The sequence below is a fragment of the Equus przewalskii genome, chromosome 11, assembly GCF_037783145.1.
Source record: "Equus przewalskii isolate Varuska chromosome 11, EquPr2, whole genome shotgun sequence".
Classification (NCBI taxonomy): domain Eukaryota; kingdom Metazoa; phylum Chordata; class Mammalia; order Perissodactyla; family Equidae; genus Equus; species Equus przewalskii.
This window is the reverse complement of record NC_091841.1, coordinates 13,528,639-13,552,204: the sequence shown is the minus strand read 5'-3', so window position 1 is coordinate 13,552,204 and position 23,566 is coordinate 13,528,639. Positions and strand designations below refer to the sequence as shown.

Genomic DNA, 23,566 nt, shown 5'->3' with positions numbered 1-23,566 from the left:
CATGGCTTCCCAGCGGCCATTTTACATCTTGAAGTGACCTTTACATGTAAACCATATTTAAGGTAGTACAAGCTGTGAGGGCTTTAGACACCAAACCTAACAAAGCTGGCATACAAATTGGAGACTGCTAACTCCAGACTTCTTTTATCTGGCAGAAAAACTAAAGAAAGTGAAAATTCAGGTTTGTTTAAGCCAGTATTCTTTGTAAGAAAGCACTAGTTGATAAAAGAATTTGAATGACTTGCCTAAATGGTACCTCTCATTCTTCCCATTTTCAACCACTGCTTTCAGGAATATGAACATACTCACCTACCTAACAAAGAAAAGTAGAAATGTATTGTGCAAAACTAGCTTAAAATGAGTTGTCTAACCCCATAATATCATATCTTATTACGTCTAGGCCTGGTGGCATTGTGGTTAAGTTTGCATTCTCTGTTTTGGTAGCCCAGGTTTGGCGGGTTTGGATCTCCGGTGTTGACCTACACACCACTCATCAAACCATGTTGTGGCGGCATCCCATACACAAACTAGAGGAAGATTGGGACACGTATTAACTCAGCCACAATCTTCCTCAAGCAAGCAAAAAGAGGAAGATTAGCAACAGATGTTGGCTCAGGGCCAATCTTCCTCACACAAACACACACCCATCCACACACACACACACACACACACATACAAAAGAATAGAAAAATTTTAAGGACAGTTTAGAACATTTATTTCCCCAGTTCTTGTTTCCTTATTGATTTCCTCAATGCATCTTTCACATCCTTGTTCCTGAGGCCATAGATCATGGGGTTCAGCATAGGCATCGCTGTAGTGCAAAAGACAGCCAACATTTTGTCCTGCTCTGTACATTCCTCTGTGGGACGTCTCAAATGCATGCAGAAAAGGGTTACTAGAAGATTATGACCACTGTCAGGTGGGAACCACATGGGGAAAAGGTGTTTTTTTCTCCTTTCTGCAGAATGGCTTCTGAGGAGAGCAACAAGGTTGAAAATGTCAGATGTGAGAATGATCAGGAGGGAGTGGACATTGCTGTAACCAGCTACTATGTACATCAATAACTTTTTGCTGTCAGATCATGCCAATTTGATAAGAGGAGAATCAGCAGAGTAGAAATGATTAATTTCATTGGCATCACAGAAAGACAGACTGTAGGTCCTCCAGAGTTCCATCACACTGAGGAGACAGCCATAGACATAAGGGACAATGACCAGGCAGACATAGACACTCTTGGACATCTTGACACTGTAGAGCAGAGGATTACAGATGACCACGTAGCAGTCATATGTCATGACAGCAAGCATGCAGTGCTTGGTAAGGACCAAAGCAACAACAATATAGCTCTACACCAAACAACCTGCATGTAAGACGGTCCTCTTCTCTGACAAGAAATTTTGTGGGTGACATTTGTGAAGAAGCACAGATCTAGAACAGAAAAACTTGAGAGAAAAAAGTACATGTGTGTGAAGTCAAGAATCAATTGTGATTAAAAGAATCATGCCCAAGATTCCTCTCACAGTGACTATGTAGACCGCAAGGGACATCACAAAGAAACCACTCACAACTCTGGATGGCTTGTTATGCTCAAGAGAATAAATTCTGTCACTTCAGTGTAGTTTCCTCTGGACTTTTCTTTGTCTCATATGAGAGGCATTGATTTAATTATCTGAAGAAATACATAGAAGTGTTTTTTAATTACTGAAACTCTGGTTCAATACTGCCCCAAGTTAAAAATTGTAAAATGACCCAAAAGGCTTTATTTATTTTATCTCAGTCACATTTCCATAATTAGATATGAACAGATTTCCCAAAAAGCAAGTGTAAAAGTTTTTCAACACAAGATTTTCATTCAGGTTATATTTGTAATCATACTGTGCAATTAAGTTGGAGACTAAAGACAAAATTGTAAATTTAAGTATCTCAATAATTTTGAAAATTTTTATAAATATAGATAACTCAATGTCAAAGAATAAATCATAATATAAATTTAGAAATGTTTAGAACTCCTGTCTACATGATTCATGTATATACAGAGATCTATAGAAGGCTAGAAAAGACTTTGCAAATAACAAAGGTTAAGTTCATTGTGAACACTGAGAAACTAAATCCTGGGGAGACGATGTGACTTACCTGTCAGACCTTCATCTCATATTTCCCGGTTTGGTCATCTACTGATGATTTATATGTCTCACCAAGTCTTACTGCTTGTCTGGAACTTAAGAAGAAGTTTTATTATTTATTTGTTGTTGTTTTTGATGGTGATGGTAGTGGAGGTGGCGGCGATGTATTGCTGATTTTTGTAGTATGGGAGAAGAGTTTAAAATTGAGAAACATAGAGGTTATCTATCTATCTATAGAATAGCTCTCTATTATGATAAAAACAATAATGAACACACTGAAAATATTGTTCTAAAATCATAGAGAAATGAGTGATCTGAGAGTTAATAGCTGTTGACAAAGGTGAGGAGTAGTCGGCACTACTCACTTTCTCTGTAGGGAGTTTCCTCTCAAATTTCAAGACTTACTATAAAACTGTAGTAGTCAGGACTATGTGTTATTAGCACACAGTTGGGAAACATGACCAATGTAACTGAATAGAAAGTCCAGAAATAGATCTACATGTGGAAGTAACTTGACATATGATGTAGATGGAATTTCACATCTGGATTAAAAAGAGGAAGCTTTTCAATATTTGTTATTAACTTAATTGGTTAGTTAAATGGGAAAAAGCATCATTGCTTACGGAAATGTGTAATGCTAGGAAGTGGTTTAATACATATTCTTTATATTTTTATGTCGTAATTTATATAAAAGGTATGCATTTTATTGAATTTATCATAAATTATTTTAAATATATACTATATAAAAATAAGTTATAAGTTGTTATATTATATATGTTAATATGTCTCAAAATTATAATTTACAAATTTCTGTATACTAACAATTACATAAGATTAAGCTTGCATCTTTTTCTTTAGGGAGTTATTATTGCTTATTTATTTATTCATTTATTTTACTGTGGCAACACTGGTTTAGAAAATTATATAAATTTCCTGTGTACATCATTATATTTCAATTGCTGTGTAGACTGCATCATGTTCACCACTCAAAGACTAATTACAATCCATCGCGACACACATGTGCCGAATCACACCTTTTGCCCTCCACCCTCCCCCCTTCCCCTCTGGTAACCATCAATCTTCTTTTTTTGTTTGTCATTGTTTTTACCTTCAATTTAGGAGTGAGATCGTATAGTATTTGACTTTCTCCCTCTGAATTATTTCACTTAGAATCATACCCTCAGGGTCCATCCATGTTGTCACAATTGGCTGGATTTCATTGTTTCTTATGACTGAGTATCATTCCATTGTGTATATATATCACATCTTCTTCATCCATTTGTCCCTTGATGGGCACCTAGGTTACTTCCAAGTCTTGGCTGTTGTGATTAATGCTGCAATGAACAGAGGAGTGCATGTATCCATGCATTTGTGTTTTCATGTTCTTTGGAAAAATACCCAGCAATGGAGTAGGTGGATAATACAGTAGTTCCATTCTTAATTTTTTGAGGAATCTCGATACTGTTTTCCATTGTGACTGCACCAGTTCGCACTCCCTCCAGCAGTGTATGAGAGTTCCCTTGTTCCACGTCCTCTCCAACACTTGTTTCCTGTCTTACTAATTATAGCCATTCTGATGGGAGTGAGGTGATATCTCATTGTAGTTTTGATTTGCTTTTCCCTGATAGTTGATGATGTTGAACATCTTTTCTTGTGCCTGTTGGCCATTTATATATGTTCTTTGGAGAAATGTCTGTTCATATCTTTTGCCTATTTTTAATTGTGTTATTAGTTTCTTTTTTGTTCAGCTGTATGAGATCTTTGTATATTTTGGGTATTAACCCTTTATCAGATATGGGTTGCAAATATCTTCTCTAATTTTTAGGATATCTTTTTGATGCTTTCCTTTTCTGTGCAGAGCTGTTTAGCTTGATATAGTCCCATATGTTCATTTTTTCTATTGTTTCCCTTGCCTGGTCATATATGGTACTTGAAAATATGCTGCTAACACTGATGTTGAAGAGTGTAATGCCCATGTTTTCTTCTAGAAGTTTAATGGTTCCGGGTCTTACATTCAAGTCTTTAATCCATTTTGAGTTAATTTTTGTGTATGGTATAAGATAATGGTCTACTTTCATACTTTTGCACGTGGCTGTCTGGTTTTCCCAGTGCCATTTATTGAGGAGATTCTCCTTTCTCCATTGCATGTTCTTGGCACCCTTGTCAAAAATTAGCTGCCCAGAGTTGTGTGGGTTTATTTCTGGGTTCTTGGTTTTGTCTCATTGATCTGTGTGTCTGTTTCTCTGCCAGTACCATGCTGTTTGGGTTACTATACTTTTGTAGTATATTTTGAAGTCAGACAGTATGATAGCTAAAGCTTTGTTCTTTTTTCTCAGGATTCCTTTGGCTATTTGAGGTATTTTCTTGTTGCACATAAATTTTAGGACTCTTTGTTCTATTTCTGTGAAAAATATTGTTGGAACTTTGATAGGGATTGGGCTGAATATGTAGATTGCTTTAGGAAGTATGGGCATTTTAACTTTGTTAATTCTTCCAATCCAAGAGCATGGAATATCTTTTCATTTCTTTGTGTCTTCGATTTCTTTCAAGAATGTTTTATAGTTTTCAGTGTACAGATCTTTCATCTGATTGGTTAAGTTTATCCCTACATATTTTATTCTTTTTGTTGCAATTGTAAATGGGATTTTATTCTTAATTTCTCTATCTGCTACTTCATTGTTAGTAAATAGAAACACAACTGATTTTTCTATGTTGATTTTGTATCCTGCAACTTTACCATATTCATTTATTATTTATAAAAGTTTTTTGGTGGATTCTTTAGGGTTTTCTATATATAAAATCCTGTCATCAGCAAATAGTGAGAGTTTTACTTCTTCTTTCCAATTTGGATCCCTTTTATTACTTTTTCTTGCCTAATTGTTATGGCTTAGACTTCCAATACTATGTTATAAGAGTGGTTAAGGTGGGCATCTTTGTCTGGTTCCAGTTCTTAGAGGGATAGCATTCAGTTTTTCTCCATTGAGAATGATATTAAGTGTGGGTTTGTCATATAAGGCCCTTATTATGTTGAGGTACTTCCCTTCTACACCAAATTTTTTCAGAGTTTTTACCATAAATGGATGCCATATCTTGTCTAATGCTTTGTCTGAATCTATTAAGATGATCATGTGATATTTATTTTTCATTTTCTTGATGTGGTGTATCACATTGACTGATTTGTGTATATTGAACCATCACTGCATCCCTGTAATAAATCCCACTTGATCATGGTATATGATCTTTTTAATGTACTGTTGTATTCAATTTGCTAGTATTTTGTTGAAGATTTTTGCACCTATGTACATCAGTGATATTGGTTGTAATTTGTTTCTTTGTGTTGCCCTTGTCTGGTTTTGAAATTTAGGGTAATATTGGATTCATATAATGAGTTAGGAAGCTTTCCCTCCTCCACTTTTTGGAAGAGTTTGAGAAGGATAGGTCTTAAGACTTCTTTGAATGTTCAGTAGAATTCACCAGCGAAGTCATCTAGTCCTGCACTTGCATTTTTATTTTTCGGCTGTTTTAAATTACTGTTTTGATTTTCTTACTGGTGATTGGTCTATTCAAATTCTCTATTCTTGATTCAGTTTTGGAAGTTTGTATCGTTTTAAGAATTTATCCATTTCTTCTCAATTATCCTATTTGTTGGCATATCACTTTTTGTAGTATTCTCTCATGATCTTTTGTATTTCTGAGGTGTCCACTGTAATTTATCCTCTTTCACTTCCCATTTTATTTATTTGAGACTTCTCTATTCTTTTCATGGAGAGTCTAGCTAAAAGTTTGTCAATTTTGTTTAGCTTTTCAAAGAACCAGCTCTTCATTTCATTGATTTTTATCTATTTTTTTTTAGTCTCTATTTGATTTAATTCTGCTCTGATTTTTATTATTTCCTTCCTTTTGCTCATTTGGGGCTTTGTTTGTTCTTCTTTTTCCAGTTCCTTTAGATGCAGTGTTAGATTGTTTATTTGAGATTTTTCTTTTTTGTTGAGGTAGGCCTCTACTGCTATAAACTTTCCTCTTAGAACTACTCTTGCCGTATCCCATAAATTTTGACATGTCATATTTTCATTTTCATTTGTCTCCAGGTATTTTTTGATTTCTCTTTTAATTTCTTCCTTGACCAAATCATTGTTAAATAGCATTTTCTTTAATCTCCACATATTTGTGGCTTATCTGGAAGTTGATTTCAAGTTTCATACTTTGTGGTCAGAAAAGATGTTTGGCATTATTTCAATCTTCTTAAACTTATTGAGACTTGTTTTATGGCCTAATATGTGATCAATCCTGGAGAATGTTCAATATGATTTTTAACAGAATGTGTATTCTGTGGTTTTTGGATGGAATCTTCTGTATATATCTACAAAGTACATCTCATCTAATGTGTTGTTTAATGTTTATCTTCTGTTTGGATAATATATTCATTCCAAACCTAAAGACACTCATAAGCTGAAAGTGAAGGGATGGAAAAATATACTCCATGCAAATGACAATGAAGAGAAAGCTGGGGTAGTGATACTTAGGCCAAAAAGACTTTAAAACAAAAACTATAACAAGAGAACAAGAAACAAAGAAAGGCACTACATAATGATAAATGGGACAATCCAACAAATTAATATTTGTTAAAGTCCTCTACTATTATTGTGTTGCTGTCTATTTTTCCTATTTCTAAATATTATATTTTCCTATTCTAAATATTATATATTTAGATGCTCCTACACTGGGTGTATAGATAGTTACTGCAAGTGTAATATTAATTTGTTGGATTGATCTGCCATTTAGTCCATTGAAATTTAAAGTAGCTATTGATACGTATGCTCTTATTGCCCTTTTGTTACCTTTTTTCTGAATGTTTTAGCAATTCCTCTCTGTGCCATTCTTCTCTTGCTCTCTTCCCTTGTGGTTTGATGGCTTTCTTTAGTATTATGTTTGGTTTTCTTTCTCTTAGTTATTTGTGTATTTATTATAGGTTTCTGGCTTGTGATTCCCATGAGCTTTGCATATAATAACCTACGTATATAGCAATAATAAGTTGATGGTCTCTTTAGTTTGACCTCTTTCTGAAAACTATTCTCTTTTACTCCCCTCCTCCCACATTTTATGTTTTTGATATCATATCTAACCTCTCTTTTTGTGTTTGTGTATCCCTTACCCTCATAGCATTGAAACTGATAGTTTTAATACTTTTGTCATTTGACCTTCATATAACCTTGTAGTTGGTTGATCTGCTACCTTTACTCTATTTTTACCTTTACCAGTGATTTCATTGTTTTTTTTTTTTTTTGATAATTTCCTTATTCCTCATTGTGATCTTCTCTTTCCCACTTAAATAAGTCCCATTAGAATTTCTTGTAAGGCTGTTTTCTTGGTGATAAACTCCTTTAATTTTTGCTTGTCTAGGAAACTCTTTATCACTCTTTCCATTCTGAAAGATAACCTAGCCAGGTAGAGTATTTTTAGCTGTGTGGTTTTTCCTTTCCTAAATATACTTTAAGTATGTTATGCCACTCCATTCTAGCCTATAAGGTTTCTGCTGAGAAGTCACTGATAGCCTTATGGGGTTTCCTTTGTATAGCACTTGTTGCCTTTCTTTTGTGACTTTTAGGATTATCTCTTCATCTTTAATTTTGAACATTTTAATTATAATGTGTCTTTGCTTGGGCCTCTTCGCGTTTATCCTTTTTGGTGCTGTCTGTGCTTCCTGTGCCTGGAAGTCTGTTTCCTTCCTTAGCTTAGGAAAGTTTTGAACTATTATTTCTTCAAACAGATTCTCTGCCCCTTTGTCTCCCTCTTCTCCTTCTTAGACACCTATAATACAAGTGTTTGTGTGCTTGATGTTGTCCCAAATCTCCCTTAGACTATTCTCATCTTTTTAATTCTTTTTTATTTTTTTCTGTTCAGCATGTGTGATTTCCTCTAGTCTTTCATCCAGGTTGCTGATCCATTCTTTTGTATCATCTACTCTACTATTGAGTCCCTCTAGTGAATTTTTCATTTCCAGTATGTATTCTTCATCTCCAATTTTTTTCATTTTTTAATTTTTTTACATTTTTCAATTCTTTGTTCAATTGTTTCTCACTGAGTTCATCCATTATTCTCCCAAGATCAGTGAGCATCCTTATGACTTTTTGTTTGAACTCTTTGTCAGGTAGACTGCTTATTTCTGTTTCATTTAGTTCTTCTCCTGGGGTTTTGTCTTGTTGCCTTAGTTGGAAGGTATTCCTTTGCTTCCTCATTTTGCCTCTTTCTCTGTGCTTATAACTATGTAGCAGGTGGGTCAGTTAATCTCCTGATCCTGGCAATGTGGCCTTATGTAAGAGATGTCTTATGAAGCACAGCAGTGTGCTCCCCTGACGTCACCTGTTCAAAATGTTCCAGGAGTGACCCTTGTATGGCCTACATGTGTCCTTCTGTTGTTGCAAGGTTGCTTTTGCTGCAGGTGCCCATGGAGGCGAGGCTGTTCCTCTCACCAGCTGGATGTAATTCTCAGCTACATATGGCTGCTATTGACCCTTCACTCATTTTATCAGGTTTAGGGAGCACCAGAACAGTTGGCTTCAAGGTCTAAAGTACATTACTCGTGTAGTTTTTCTCTTAAGTGAGTAGGCCCCCTGTGTAGTTGGGTGCTAGGCTCAGGGTCTTACAATTACAGTAGGCCTCCAGCCTGCAAGGCTGTTGTCAGCTCTCTCAGGATTGCTGCTGAGTGGAGCTGGTCCTAGGGATGGGAGCACCTAATTGTTTCAGTCTTTGTGAGGTAGGCCCAATCCCCCGTGAGGCTGTTTGAGAAACACAAGTCTTCTGCATCAGACAAGTCCCATGGCCTGCATGTCCAAACCTACCATCACCACAGTCCTGAGCACCAGTTTCCCCATTACAGAGACCATCACACACTCCACCAATGCCCCACACACTCCATGCATTCCTCACACATGTCCCGCCCTGCAAAGATGGACCCACTCACCTGCCTGCATAGGATACAGACACACAGTCTATACAGGTCTACAAGTTGCCTGAGCACTTGCTGTTGGATGGGCCAACTATTCTTGTTCCAAGAATAGTCGTAAATTGTTTTTTTTGTAGTGGTACTTGTAAATAGTTGTAAATAGTGTGTAAATTGTTGGGAAGAAGTGAGTTCAGAGTCCTCCTACACCACCGTCTTGACACTAATCCCTGAAGTTTACATCTTAATACTCTTTTTTCCACGGTACAATTTTGACATTAGCAAACGTCATTAACAGAGAATTTGTGAGAGGCTGTATAAAATTTCTTGCATCCTATGAGCAGACTCAGAATAGCAGTGTAAGAGCCACTTCATTTTTCACTTGCCCTAAGAATAAAAATAAAATTAATAGATCTGATTAATTTTCTGCTTGAAGGTATAGCAACACAACAACAATAGTGATATTCATTGGATTCTTATATTTCATGCACCATATTTGGATACTTTCCATATATGATCTTATTGAATTCCAAAAATAATACTATGAAATAGACACAATATCATTTCATTTTACAGTTAAGGAAGAGATGATTTCTTTGAACTTCTGGTTTCAAATCTAGGTATAAATGATTAATTTCCAGATTAAAAATCATAGAATGTGACAATTAGAAGAGACTGATAAATATCAATGACAACAGTGCCTGAAATAGACAATAATCAACAAGAACTTGTTAAATATATGGATGACTAAATAACACATTTAATTTGTTGTTCCTATCACTCCTCTCATGTTAGCAAGTTTTCTAAAAGTAAGTCTGAAATTGAACTCAGAGTACATTTCCCTCAAAATGTAATTGAGGGAAAGGTAGCTTACAAATAATAGTTGATATTCTCAACAATCCCCTGAGATGACCATATTTTGCCGTTGAATAAACTGATCCTGAGGGGAAACTTCTCTAAGATTCCCCAACTGAGAAACAAATAGTAAAACTGAGATTCAGAGTCAGATCTGAATAAATCCAAAACCAGTCCTATACCCACCAAACCACTCTACCTCAATGTGAAGAGTTTTTTGTTTTGTTTTCAGTAGACAAGGAGCTGAAGAGAATATTTTAATTCAGATCAGAAAATTTAAATTCAGGTTGCATGAATCTTGGGATGGCAATGAAAAAGAAGCATACAAAATTATTATTCACCTACATAAAGGAATTTATGGACTTATGCTTTTGTTAACAGTCAAGGCTTTCTTGATGAGGACAGAATTGTAAAGAGCACGAAGAGAGTGTATTCTTTTCCAGGGTTGGATATTTCTTGGCTTAATAAAATGCCTGTCAGGTGATTTCCACCAATCATCTTCCCTGCCTGAGCAGGAGTGGAGACCCTTCCGCCTATAAATTGTTTCCCAAATGTACTGTATAATTATGAGTGGATCTCAAGGAAAAAGCATTGTTACATATATTATTCAGTTTAGTTTCCTTAAATCTTTTCACTTTGGTTCAGCATTCACTTTCACCCATTTATATTCAATGAAAATGGACATATACTGTGTGATCACTTCTGTCTGGTGCCATTAAAATTATAGTCTCAAATTCCCGCTCAGAAAGAATTTCCCTCAATAGGCTTGTAATGTACATTTATGACAAAGAGCTTCAATATGATTTTACTAAATGAAATCAATCATCTATTATTCTGCATCGATTACATTGGGATGAGAAAAGGCAGAGTCACAGAGAATAATCTGTAATTGGCCATAGACAAAGGCAAAGGCAGAAAGAGGAAGAGATTGGTAAATTCTTACTCTTTCAAAAGAAAATAAGTTGAACATGGCCTCTTTACCAGACGCTATACTAAGGTAGTAAAGATAAAAAGATGATAAGATAGTCCCTTCCTTTAAAAACTTTGTAGAACAGTGGAAGAAACAGATGCATATAAATATACTTATTACCACGTTATAAATTCAATGGTAGAATGGTAAACTCATGGATGAACCATAATGTGGTACCTACACAGCCTGAAAGCATTCAGGAAGACTTCCTGAAGGTATAATGCTTTGGCTAAGTTTTAAATTATAAAGGTAAAGGAAAGTGTGGAGGGAACTTGGAATTGGACAGAAGAAAAGTCCATTAAGTGTTCACTGACATTATCTTTGCTAACCAAAGAAAATATATATATTTTTTAAGAATTTTATCAACCAAATTACAACATCTCATTCTGTCAAACCTATGGGAATATTGGCCACATATCAGGTGGCAGCAACAGAAATGTGGAAATCAAAGAAAAATGTTGCAATCCATTTGCCTTGTTAACTACAGGAGTCTGAAGCACCATCCAATAAATAAAGGAACCACTTTCCTGGCATCAACTCTTCCTATTGCTTCTCCCATTTATTAGGTTCCAGCCACATGTCCTTTCTTTCTGCTACTCCAACAGGCCAGGCTTCATCCATGAAACTTTGTACTTGTTATTGATTTTCCTGGTTACGCTTTCCAAATCTCTTTATATGTTTACCTTCTTGTGATCATTTAGGCTTCAATTCAAATGTCACCTTCTCCAAGAGTCCTTTCTAATCCATTGAAGTTGACACATTAGTACAACCCTCACTTCTGATGCTGCCAAGTCATTGTCTTCTATTGTCTTACTTTGACTTCTTCATGACACTTACCAATATCTGAAATTTTTATCTATTTGTTTAGATGCCTTGCTATCTGACCTCCAGCCTAAAATGCAGTAAAGGGCTTTTTTGTCTTATTTATCACTGAAACTCCAGTTCGCAACATATTTCCCAGTAATCACATAAGATCAATGAATAAAACATTTGAAATCAGTGGTAGCAATTACTATCTCCAAATCACAGCTCTGCAACAGACCTAGAGAGCAAGCAGTGCAGAATCCAACAGGTGGACAAAAGAGCTCCAGGGAGAAAATGTGGAAATTATAGATCATCTATTGGTTGTCTCTGTAAGAGTTGTGTTTCAGTTCTGTGGGAGTTTGGGGAAAAGTAGATACTAAAAGAAAAACAAGTACGGATAACTATTAACTCTGTGAAAATCCAGTAATTGTGCAAGAAGAGAATTGCATTCACAGTATCACTCATAGTGTTAGAAATTAGTATTAGCAATTTTCATAGTTTACTCATAATATGATTCAAGTATTCCTAATGATATATTCAGAGTAATTTTAACAACAAATATCAATTTGAGAAAAAATTTAAAATACCACCATATTATGCAGATAAGAAGGAAGTGGTGGTTTTGGGGGAGGGATTTCGGGATTGGTGGGATAATAAACGTTCCTAAGCACACTCAGACTGGCTCTGGTTCTTAGTCACTTGTCAGGTTCACATCTTTTCCTTTTCTAATTATCTTCCTATTCTCTTTGTCTATTTCTCTTTTCGGTTTCTGTCATTACATTTCTTACCCATCACCAATTCTACTTTGTCTTTTTTCCACAATTCACTTAACCTTACATTGTTTTTTTCATCTCAGATTTTGCACTCAATGCCAAAAAACAAATACTCACCACTTATCTAAAAGAATTTACCAGATAACTTAATTCGAAGTTGAGACCTTGTACTAGAAGTTCTTTTCCTGATAACAATCATTTCTTCCAAGCCATACCAGATACAATTTCTTAGGTTCTTTGTAAAAGGGCACTAATGGATAATTTAAAAGATACACGTTAATTAATTCTTTGTAAGATGTAAAAAGTCAGTGCTTCCTGTTTTGGAATGACTAGATGATATTGGGGAAAAAAGGGAAATAAAGAGAAATTTTTGAAAAGTTGCACAAATGCAAATCTTTTAGCATGAATGGGAACCAATGAAGAGTACGGGAGAGTTTTCAAAAACTCTTCTAATATTTTTTCAGTTAATTCAATAAACTTTGCAGAAGCTAATTCAGACTTGAATAAGACCACAGAAGTGACTTAGTCCAGCATATTCATCTATACTAATGAAAACAGATCAAAGAGCAAAATGACAGCACAGAGCCACAGACTGGATTTGACAGAACCTGAGCTAGAAGTCGTACCTCCCTCATATCCGCATTAGTGTTTGCTCCTTGAAACCACAGTTGGTCTTTGTGAGACAGCACTTAAAAAACAAAGCAAAGGCAAAATAAATATAATAAAGAAACCACAAAACATTCCTTTTCATTATTTATTGTCAAACTAGATTTGCTACAACAAAACAGTAGGTTCTCTCTAAGAGAATGTAATGAAAGAAAGTAAACAATTTCTATCTATCCCTTTACAACATAGACTTGTCCCCCTCCTCCACTTTTCCACCTCCCACTGGCTGTAATATGGATGTAGTGATGAGCTATTCTTGGTGATATGGATGAGAAGGCAGAAAAACAAGAGTCAATAAATCAAAATTCCTAAAATTGTGGCAATGCTGAACTCAAATACCAGCACAGAATTTTATATAAATGAGAATTAAACTTCTGATTTAACTATTATTTTGTTTTGGTCTTGCAGAAAGTGAAATCCTTACCAACTAATACAAACCTATAAGATCAGTGCTCAAATAAAAGAAAAAAGATGACTGCTCAAGATTACTATAATGTTGACTATTATATAAGATAAAACAATATCAAGTTAAAATTATTTAGAATTTAATTAATCCCTCAGAAATTATGCCCGAGGATCATGCTGTGACTTAAAAATTATGATGACAATGCTTAGATAACACTGATGCTAGCCTCTCAAGACCTCGTAAAATTGTCTTAAACTTCCTTTCCGTCCATCCAATGTCATTTAGAAACCAAAATGTTCACAAATACACACACACATAAACACCTTGCAATTCTATGGAATGCAGGTAAAAGAAAGAATTTGGTGAAAAAAGAATAAAAAATGAATTTTAAACATTAGACATATTTATTCTTTAAATTCCCCACCTGTACCCTAACCACAGAGGGTTTTTCCACTGTCTATTCTACAGACCTTAGTACCTAGCTTAAGAACACATCTCTCGCTTCTCTTATTTCTTCTCCCACTCCTATTTCTCACCTCTATCTCTCCTTTCCAGGAATGACTTCAAGAATTCCGTATTATCCTCCCCATCTTATTCCGAGAAGCTTACCTTTTGCTTCGATGTGTTTGCATGTATTTTCATGTGGTTATGTGTCTCACTATCTTTTTCTCGTCTCTTACCAGAGAACATTGAAACATCGTGTTGTGCCCTTCTATGTTTTCATGCCCGACTCTTATGTCTTACCTTCATTATTAATGTTCTACCAAGATATCTTTGTGTTTTAATTTTGTGCTAAAATGTTTCTAGTATCCTTAATATTAATATTCATCTCACAAAATCAACCTGTTGGTTTGGAACAGGGCAGATTGGATTTGAACAATTACAGCTGTGTTCCATATGATGTCTACAATTGCACACAACTTAATCTATATGAGCCTCAGGATTCTTACCTTAAAAATGTTCTCTCAGAGATTTTCTGTGAGGATTTTAGAAGTTGTAATGTATGTAAATATCTGAACATCTGTGAGGCATATAAGGACATGACAAGAAATTTTTAGTTTTTGAATTCCCATTCTTTACTGTTTAAAAGAAATAAAAATTCTCTAATTATGAGAATTGGTACTTTTCCTAAAATGAACCATAATCCTTTCTATGTAGTCATTTAATTATTTCTAACCACGCACTTACTCCTATCAAATGAGACATTTGATTCCAAGTGTAGATAGTAATATGTTGGCTAGTTACTAGCACACACAAAGTAGGCAACCCTACCTGTAAGAAGTAGAAAAACCAATGGGCCTTCAAAAATAAGTGAGGGAAATTGTTGCTTGTGTTTATGAATGTTTTCCCTTTTCCCTAGGGCATTTCAAAAAAACTGAGATGAGGCCATCAATTCTGCCAATTAAAAGTTCCTTGAAATAGCTCAGGAACTTTTAACTTGGAAGTTAGGAATTGCTTAAGCATCTCTTCTGTGGTTTCTTCTTCATCTCTTTTCATAGTGACCTTGCCTACTACTTGCCATGCATTGCTGGGCACCATTCTTCCTCACTAACCTCCATTATTCAGCACAAAGAGCTGCATTCAAAAGGAAGTAAGTTACTCATTCATTTTACTGGTCACCAATGCAGCAAGACCATATTCTACAACATGGTATCATTGCAGTGATCACACATTAATTAGAAAAAAAGGGACATTTTTACAGCTACTTTCTTTTGCTCCTACATATTGTTTTGTTTTTGTTTTAGAAAGCTCCAAGGGCTAATGAAAGCAATTGAAGAAACCTAACTCATGCAGACAATTTACTTTCCTTTCCTACGTCATGACATGCTTGGTATAGTTGGTGAATATCTTAGTGGTTAGGTGCTTTTGATGTATTTGATTAATAAAGTAATTAACTTTCATTAAACTCAGCATACTAAACATCTTTCTCATGTATAATATTACTAGAAACTCATAAAAAGAATCTCTGGTTAAACCCATTATACAGTTGAAGGAACTGAGCCTTAGAAAGGGTAATCAGTTTTCTCAATTTGAACCACCTACTAAGTGACCTGGCTGAGATGAGAAAGCAGACTTAACTACAAATCTCTTGTCTTTAGCCACTGACATTCATGGATTTCCTTATAGTTAGTTCATCTCACTTCAAAAAATGTGTTAAACATCATCTCATTTTATAAGAGGATTAAAAATCCACTACAATGAATCAAAAATGCCCATGCCTTCCAGATTCATGGAAGGAATTTCTAATAAATCCATTATACCATTTGGCTGGAAAGAGAATTAAATAAAGTGAGTATAGTTCCAGTGAGTAATATTGTTTACACAGGGTAGCCCGTTATCTTTAGGTGAATTCTTTCAGCTTCTTCCTTATTAAAAATATGAGTATATATATTCTAGATCGTTTTCAGTTCAAATATTCTACCTTCCAAATGTCTTAATATCAATAAAATTAAGAAAATGAAAGACATAGTGAGATAGTTTATTGGGGAGTGTAGTAGACACACTTCTTTTTGTTTCTTTGTTTTCTTCCAAAGAGCTTAGTGGGGCTCAGCTTCTACTCCGCAATTTGGGAGATAAGGGTGATTTCTGAAGATGCTCTTTAGGACTTTGAAAACAAGGAATTGGGCAGCACAACACTAAATATGTAAAGAAATAGGGCCCCAAAAAGGAAGCAAGGGAATAGAAACAGATAAATAACTAATGTATATGGTACTCCTAAATCCACTTCCTAGATGGAAGCAAAGAGCTAACAATCTTGGAGAGGAATAAAAATGGCTTGGGAAGAAGACTCTTATTTGGCAGATTGACAAAGGTGGCCATTCATGCAGTCACTGTCGACCTTGGTTAAAAGAAGGTCATTGCTCTTCACAGCATCCTGTCTTTCAAGACAAGGTTTCCTCAGATTTAAAAATGCCAGTGGTTGCTATCTATATCAAATTAAGTCTAAGTATGCTAGCAAAGCATTCCCTTCCCTCCTCATTTGATCCAGTTTACTATTTAGCCTCATCTTTTTTCACTTTCCTATTTATGATTGATATCCCAGGCACATTCAAGCTATTCTATTTTGATCAGCTGTTTCCATCTTTGGGAAATGCCTTTGAACTGCTCTATCCTTTGAAATTTTACTCCACTTCCAAATACTACCTCAATGGTCACCTCCTCTGGGAGAACTACCTCTAAATCCTTTGTCAGTATTAATTTTTTCTTCCTCTTTGCTCATAAAAAGAACTAAAAAATACTTCAACTGTTTCTCTTACCCAACACATCTTATGATAAACTAGTTGCGAAAGTTTCTACATAATTAAGCAACACCCTGCATAGACAGTGGGTATGTATTTAATCGCTTTTAAAACCTACAGTGTCTTGCCTTTGATAGACCTCAATAAGTATGTATTGAGTTTATTTAACTTAACATGTGACCACAAACATATGAAGATATTTCTATTAGTTGAGGTGTGAAGCAAGAGGCAACTTGTCTTCAACACAGTCTTGCCAGAGTGAAACAGGCTGTAATGAAGATCGTTAAACAGAGAAAGTCTTCTAGGAAACAACCATTCTATTAGAATAGATGTCCCACTGTAAGGTTCTCATAATAAACAGTGATTTTAAATATATTGCAATTTCCAAATCAACGGCTATTTTCACATGCATTCTGATTTTCGAAGTTTATGCCTCAAAGCATCACATCATTTCTAAAATACTCTTTAAAACTCAGGAAAATTAACTCAACAATGAAATTACCATTGGACATCTACTTGTGGAATGTGAGACAGACATGATTCATAAACAGATGAATCAAGACTTCAAAGGCAAAGATTTGCAGTGTCACTTACTTAGCTCTTATTCTTGACTCTTGATTGGACATTCTTTTAAAATTTAATCTACAAAACTTTACTCTGTTGTTTAAATAAATAAGCACCTTCCCTTAATAAAGATGAACAAAACGCATGATATTTTAAGCATTCTATCATAAAAGCACAATCAAATCTCAGCCTTTCAAATTATTCACATTATGATGATTCCTCATGTTTATGGATGAAAAAGAGTATGTATGTATTTTATTAATCCATTTCTTCTACACAGCTTCCCTATGAGACATACTGTATATTCATCTTACAGAGGAGAACTGAGGCAGAGAGAAGTTGAGCAATTTACTCAGTAAATCTTATTCCATAGTTCATGCTCTTAACTATTAATTTAGCTGACAAAGGATGGAGCAAAGATCTGACTACAAAGTTTCACTTCACTGAACAAGTTAAATTTGTCTATACATTGTAAAATAGGATATTTTATTATAATGGATTTCATCATTCAGTGTTCATGTAGCTGTCAACTACCTTATCAACAAAATTTTTAGAAGACAGAAAATGAGAGTTTTATTCATTGCATCACTTCTCCCATCAACAAAGTATAATGGAAAAGTATACTATATTAGGGAAAAAAAATAATAAGCTTTGAAGCCAGACAGATTTTAACCTCTCTTCTAAGCTCTGATTTTAGGTTGATTATTAATCTGTGAGTCTCTGGTCATCTTTAAAGTAGATATTATAATGTCAAAAACATAGTATTGGTGGGCAGATTAAGTGGAATAACATATAGTAAAACAGTACCTGAGCTTTGCTAAGCATTATTTTTTCTTTCTCTTTCATTCATTTGTGCATGTGTGAGTGTGAGGGTTTAAACATTCTTCAGATACACACTACTCCCAAGAAAAATATATCATATATGAATAAAAATGTTAGCCTTATAGCATTACCAATCTCTGAAAAACTTGTTTATTTTGTAAAAATGGATCAGTTTTCCTCAAAAAAAAACTACCAATTGAAATCATGATCGTTTATATGTGGGAAAAGAAATATAATATATTCTCTCGTAATTATTGTTCCTTAGGGTTGCAGTAAATACTGTTTATTTTCTTACAGATTCTTCCATCATCACATTGTTCAATGAATATGGAATCCAATAGAGCTAACAAAAAAAAAGAGAAGAGCAAGGGTTTAGAAGCCTGTCATAAAATCCTTCAACAGAGACTTTATCATTGATAAAGGAATTTATTAAATTTAGGTAAAAATCCAGGGTCTACTGAAATAATTCATTAATAAAAAAAGCATTTCACGAGCACATACCTATTCTATGTCCAGTACAATGCAATGCGATCTAAAAAAATAGAATGTCTGAGGTGTAATTCCAGCCAGCCAGTCAATGCATGTAAGTACTTGGTGAAATTCCTCTTTCATCTTAAACTTGTGTGCAGGTGGGTGTAACTATAGACTTCGAATTGGTAGTTTCAGTCATAAATGTCAATGAAGTGATGAGTCATTTGTATTTCTGAACAGTATTATTGGCTTATAACTAATATATTTCCTCAGAGTCATTAGTTAGTCCACTCAAAGACATTGTCTAATACATGCTAAAATGGAGACACTTTGTTCACTTTCAAAATGGATACTCCCTTATACTTTTAGTGCTAAAATCATTATTGAACCTTTATTTTTTGCCAAGCTAGGCTGTAAAGATAGAAACATGGACTCTGAAATCAGGAAATTTGGAATAATAAACGGATTGATTTTACATAAATGAATATGTGTGTATGCTTAAATAGTAGTAGATTTCTAAGTATTTGAGTAGAATCCGACAGACAATTAAATATTAAAAGTTACAAAAATAGTTGTTTGTTTATATGTTTTCACAGAATTTGTAGGCAATCTGACTTTAAAAATAAAATTATTTAAATAATGTTTAGTAATACAAAGGTTGAAAAAATCGAATGGGATAATATAGAGTTAATGAGTATGGAAATGTTACTCTGCAGGAAATATTGAGCAAAAATGTGCTCTAAGGTAGAAAAGAAGCTTTGAAATCTAACTGAGAATGTGTCAATTGGGAAAATTACTATTATAGTTCTGTGGCTTTTTGTTTTTCATTGAAAGTAACATCTACATATGTGATCATAAGTCAGTTCTAATATTTGCTTTATTCAGACCCTGCTTGGTCTGACGTATCATTTTACTAGTGGCTATGGCTATGGTGGAGCAGATTCACAGAGGATGAACAAGTTCATGTCTTGTACAATCATAAGATTAACTACTTTCCTCAGAATGAATTGCTTCCTTCCTCTGTTGCATCAGCACTTGATTTTCTTATATTATGGCACTTAACAAATTGTACTGAATTTTCTCTTATCATTTGCGTCCTTTAGCATTAAAACAATTACAAATAAGTCAACATATTTAATTCTGAAATTAGATATATAATAACTAATTGTGTCAAAGGACAATTGTGGGAAAACTTTGAACTATATTACAATCAGTAAATATCTATCCTATCCTGAAAAATAGATTAATGAACAGATATGAGGGAAGGCATAACAATCTCAGACCTCAAGAGGCTGGAATGTACATTGATTAAACTCTGCAGATTTCATAATTCCTTTTGGGGCAAAAGATGTATCTTTGTAAGAACCATTCTTTGCCTGCCTCATGAGTTAATATGTAAAAACAAAATTGTTTGAAGGTTCTTGTTTCCTGTTATGGCAGAAGGAGGAGGGTGTCTTATTGAAAGTGACTCTTACAAGTAGGGGGAAATAAATGGATGTCAGACATGGACATGGGGGTGTTCTCATAATTTCTCTCTCTGCTAGAAATTACAGTAAGTCTCATCAGCAGTTGTGGTCATATTTTTCTAAACCATGGGATCAAAGTCCATTCACTGTAACTACTACAGAATTATAAACTACTAAAAATTAGCTCATGACACTCAAAATGTGTATTAACAGTTTTGTGTATATGTGTACATATATAGCCATTGTCTACTGACATTGGTTAGTAGTCATATAGAAATTTTCTCGAAACACAAGAAACTGTTAAGAGTGTTACCTTTGAGAAGTGAGATTGGAAGATCAGGGTGGAGGAAAGGGAAAAGAAAATATTTCCTCTTTTACTTATATTCTTCTAGAGATAAAATATTTTACTATAAAAATGTGTAATTTTTATAATTTAAAAGTATCTTATAAACTTATAAATGTGAAAGTGTGTAGAGGAAGAGAAATTATCCACTATAACTACATATATATCTTCCGACACTTTATACACACAATGTACTCATATGTCACATGTAAAACTACAGACTTCTTTACCTATGTCTTTAATGTTTTCTTGTTATAATATAGCTTTTCATCATGGATTTAAAATTAACTTTAAATTCAATTAAAGTTGGCTCCAGTTCTCATAAATATATTTTATTTAATTTTCAGATAAAGATGCAGTATAATTTTACTTCAGATGTACATTTTTTCTGATCAATTTCTGAAAAGCTTGCTTCACATCCTTCTTCCTCAGACTATAAATGATGGGGTTCAACATAGGGCTTACAAAAGTGTAAAAAACAGCAATGATTTTGGACTGCTCCACTGATTTGTCTGTGGGAGGTCTAACATACATGCAGAACAGGGTCCCATAAAACACAGTCACTGACAACAAATGGGACCCACAGTTGGAAAATGCTTTATGCCTGCCTTCAGCAGAATGCATCCTCAGGATGGCAAAGAGAATGAAGATATAGGAGATAAGGATTATGAGGAGGGAGTTAGAGAGGTTAAATCCTGCTACCACAAACATGGATGTCTCCTTAATAAAAGTGTCAGAACAGAACAGTCGGATGAGGGGTGGATCAGCACAATAGAAGTGATTAATGATACTAGGGCCGCAGAACATCAAGCGGTACGTCCACATGGTTTCCAACAGACCACTAAGGAACCCATAGACATATGGACCAGCAATGACGCGAATACAGACCCCTTTGGACATCTTGCTGCTGTAAAGCAAAGGGTTACAGATGGCCATGTACCTATCATAAGCCATTACAGCTAGCATGTAATATTCAGTAATCACCATGGGAATGAAAAAATAACACTGGACTAAACAAGCAACGTAAGAAATGGTTTTCTTCTCTGATAAGAAGTTCACCAGCATCTTGGGAGTCACGTTAGTGGAATAACACAAATCCAAGCATGACAGACTGGCAAGAAAGAAGTACATGGGAGTGTGGAGGCGTGAATCTACTCTGATCAATACCAACATCCCAAGATTCCCCCCAACGGTGATCAAGTAGATCGCCAGAAATAACGTGAAGAGGATGGGCTGAAGCTCTGGACGATCCGTTAATCCCAAGAGAACAAATTCAGTCACCAAGGTGGAATTTCTTCTGATCATTGTCTTAGATATCAGCACTGTTCACTTAAATGAATTTAAAAGAAAAATTAAGAAGTGAATGAGAAGCCCGTCATATGTTTCTTCTCTCTCTTCCTCTCATTCTCCTTCTCTCTTTCTTCCACTCTTAGTCACTTTCACACATAGCTATTATTACATGGAGTCTGAGACTGTAGGAGCTGGGCCTTTTAAGAACGTCATGGCACCTGTTAGGTAGGTATATAATATGGTTCAAGAAAAGAATGGCCTCTGTGACAGCAACTTGCTTTGGAATGAGGAAATTATGACCTAAAGTTTGTCTAAAAATGGATTGAATTACCAGTTGCCACTTATAGTTCACTATAAAATAGCGGGCTTCATCCTTGAGCCTAGGAATAGTTCGGACAAAACAGTGACATGTTTGAAAACACTTTTGCAGTCATTAACAGTGTTTGCATATTTAGAAGTTCAGTCTTTGAGAACTGAACTCCCTACTTGCTGTATTAGAGGGCCCAAAATTATAGGGATTTAAAGGAAATTCTCTGCAGCCTGTTTACTGCTATATCTACAAAATAGATTCTGGTATTCCTATGTAATTAGACTACAGATAAGGACATTAAATTTGAGATTAACAAATACCCTATGTGAATTACTGATGAAGGAATTTTCATTCAGAAGAGTTGTAAGAATAAAGCAACAGTGACATGGATAAGAGAAAGAGAAGGTGCCAAAACTTAGCTCATAGGTTTGTTTTTTTACCCATTCATTTTTTTGTTCATTTATCCCAGGAAACATTTTAAGGGGTTTACAGCATATAACAAAATGTGGGAAATTTATGCTGCTGGTGAAACACAAACTTGACTCTAAGCTTTCTAGCATTGTGTGTAAATACTTCAACCTTCCTCATTACAAAATTATAAAAATACTGTTCAGATGTTATAAAACAAAAACTAATCAAGAGAGAGAATTATTCTTAGTGCAGAGTTCAGATGATACTATGTATAATGAAAGAATTATACTTTCAGATAATATTATCAGTTCAGATAATATCAACTTTAATGAAAGAATAAAATTTTAAATTATTAAACCAGGTATCTGGGGAATATAGTTTCATTATGGACTCACAATGTTGTCATGTGTTATTTTATAAAGGATAAGACAAGCAATCAAAACTAAAATGCCTATGAGAGCCATTTAGATGACAAGAATGAGAGAAATGGGCTGGGTATAAGAGTGAACTGAAGGGAATGAGGGATTCCTGGGGTCAAGAGTCAGCAGCCACTCAGGCCACTTGAAATTTTACTGTATGATAACATTATTGTTCCAAGATCTTAAAAGCTTCCAATTTTAAAGAAATATCAGAATTCATTATTTTTATGTGAAACTTACCAAATACAGTGTTGGCAAATAATTCAATTTTTAAACCTATCTTTAATCAGAGCATAACAGAAAAGTCTATAGGCTTGATCCATTGAGATGCAAATAAAAATTCCATGCAATGCCCATGTCACCAACTATATTTCCAGTATTTAATCTGTTCCTGGATATTGAACCAAATGCCTTCAAAAGCTAGTTACTTTGACTCTGTAATGCTTCCAGGATATTGTATGGTTTATATTGTAATGAGATAGCCTCTGCACACAAACAGCATTGAACACTACATGTGTGCAAGTCACTTTGCTAGGGAAATAAAGATTAACGGTAACAACGCTTGTCTTAAAAGATCTGGATGGTGTGTCCATGGTAAAGGAGACATATGAACAGAAAATTAAGGTTCAAAGTGATTAGTTCATTAATAAAGATTTGAACAAAGTAACTAATTATGTTCAGGAATCATGATAGG

At 34.7% G+C, this 23,566-nt stretch overlaps 1 protein-coding gene across 1 annotated transcript; it reads right to left on the bottom strand.

Moving 5' to 3' along the window:
• Positions 1–20,808: 20,808 nt before the first annotated feature.
• LOC103566753 (olfactory receptor 5M5) lies at positions 20,809–21,747 on the bottom strand. The gene has a single exon (XM_070566003.1). It carries the CDS (start codon positions 21,745–21,747, stop codon positions 20,809–20,811), a length of 939 nt encoding a protein of 312 aa, XP_070422104.1.
• Between the last annotated feature and the right edge of the window lie 1,819 nt (positions 21,748–23,566).

Excerpts from the sequence above, each read along its gene's own strand:
- LOC103566753 (XM_070566003.1), bottom strand. The coding sequence starts at position 21,747 with ATGATCAGAAGAAATTCCACCTTGGTGACTGAATTTGTTCTCTTGGGA.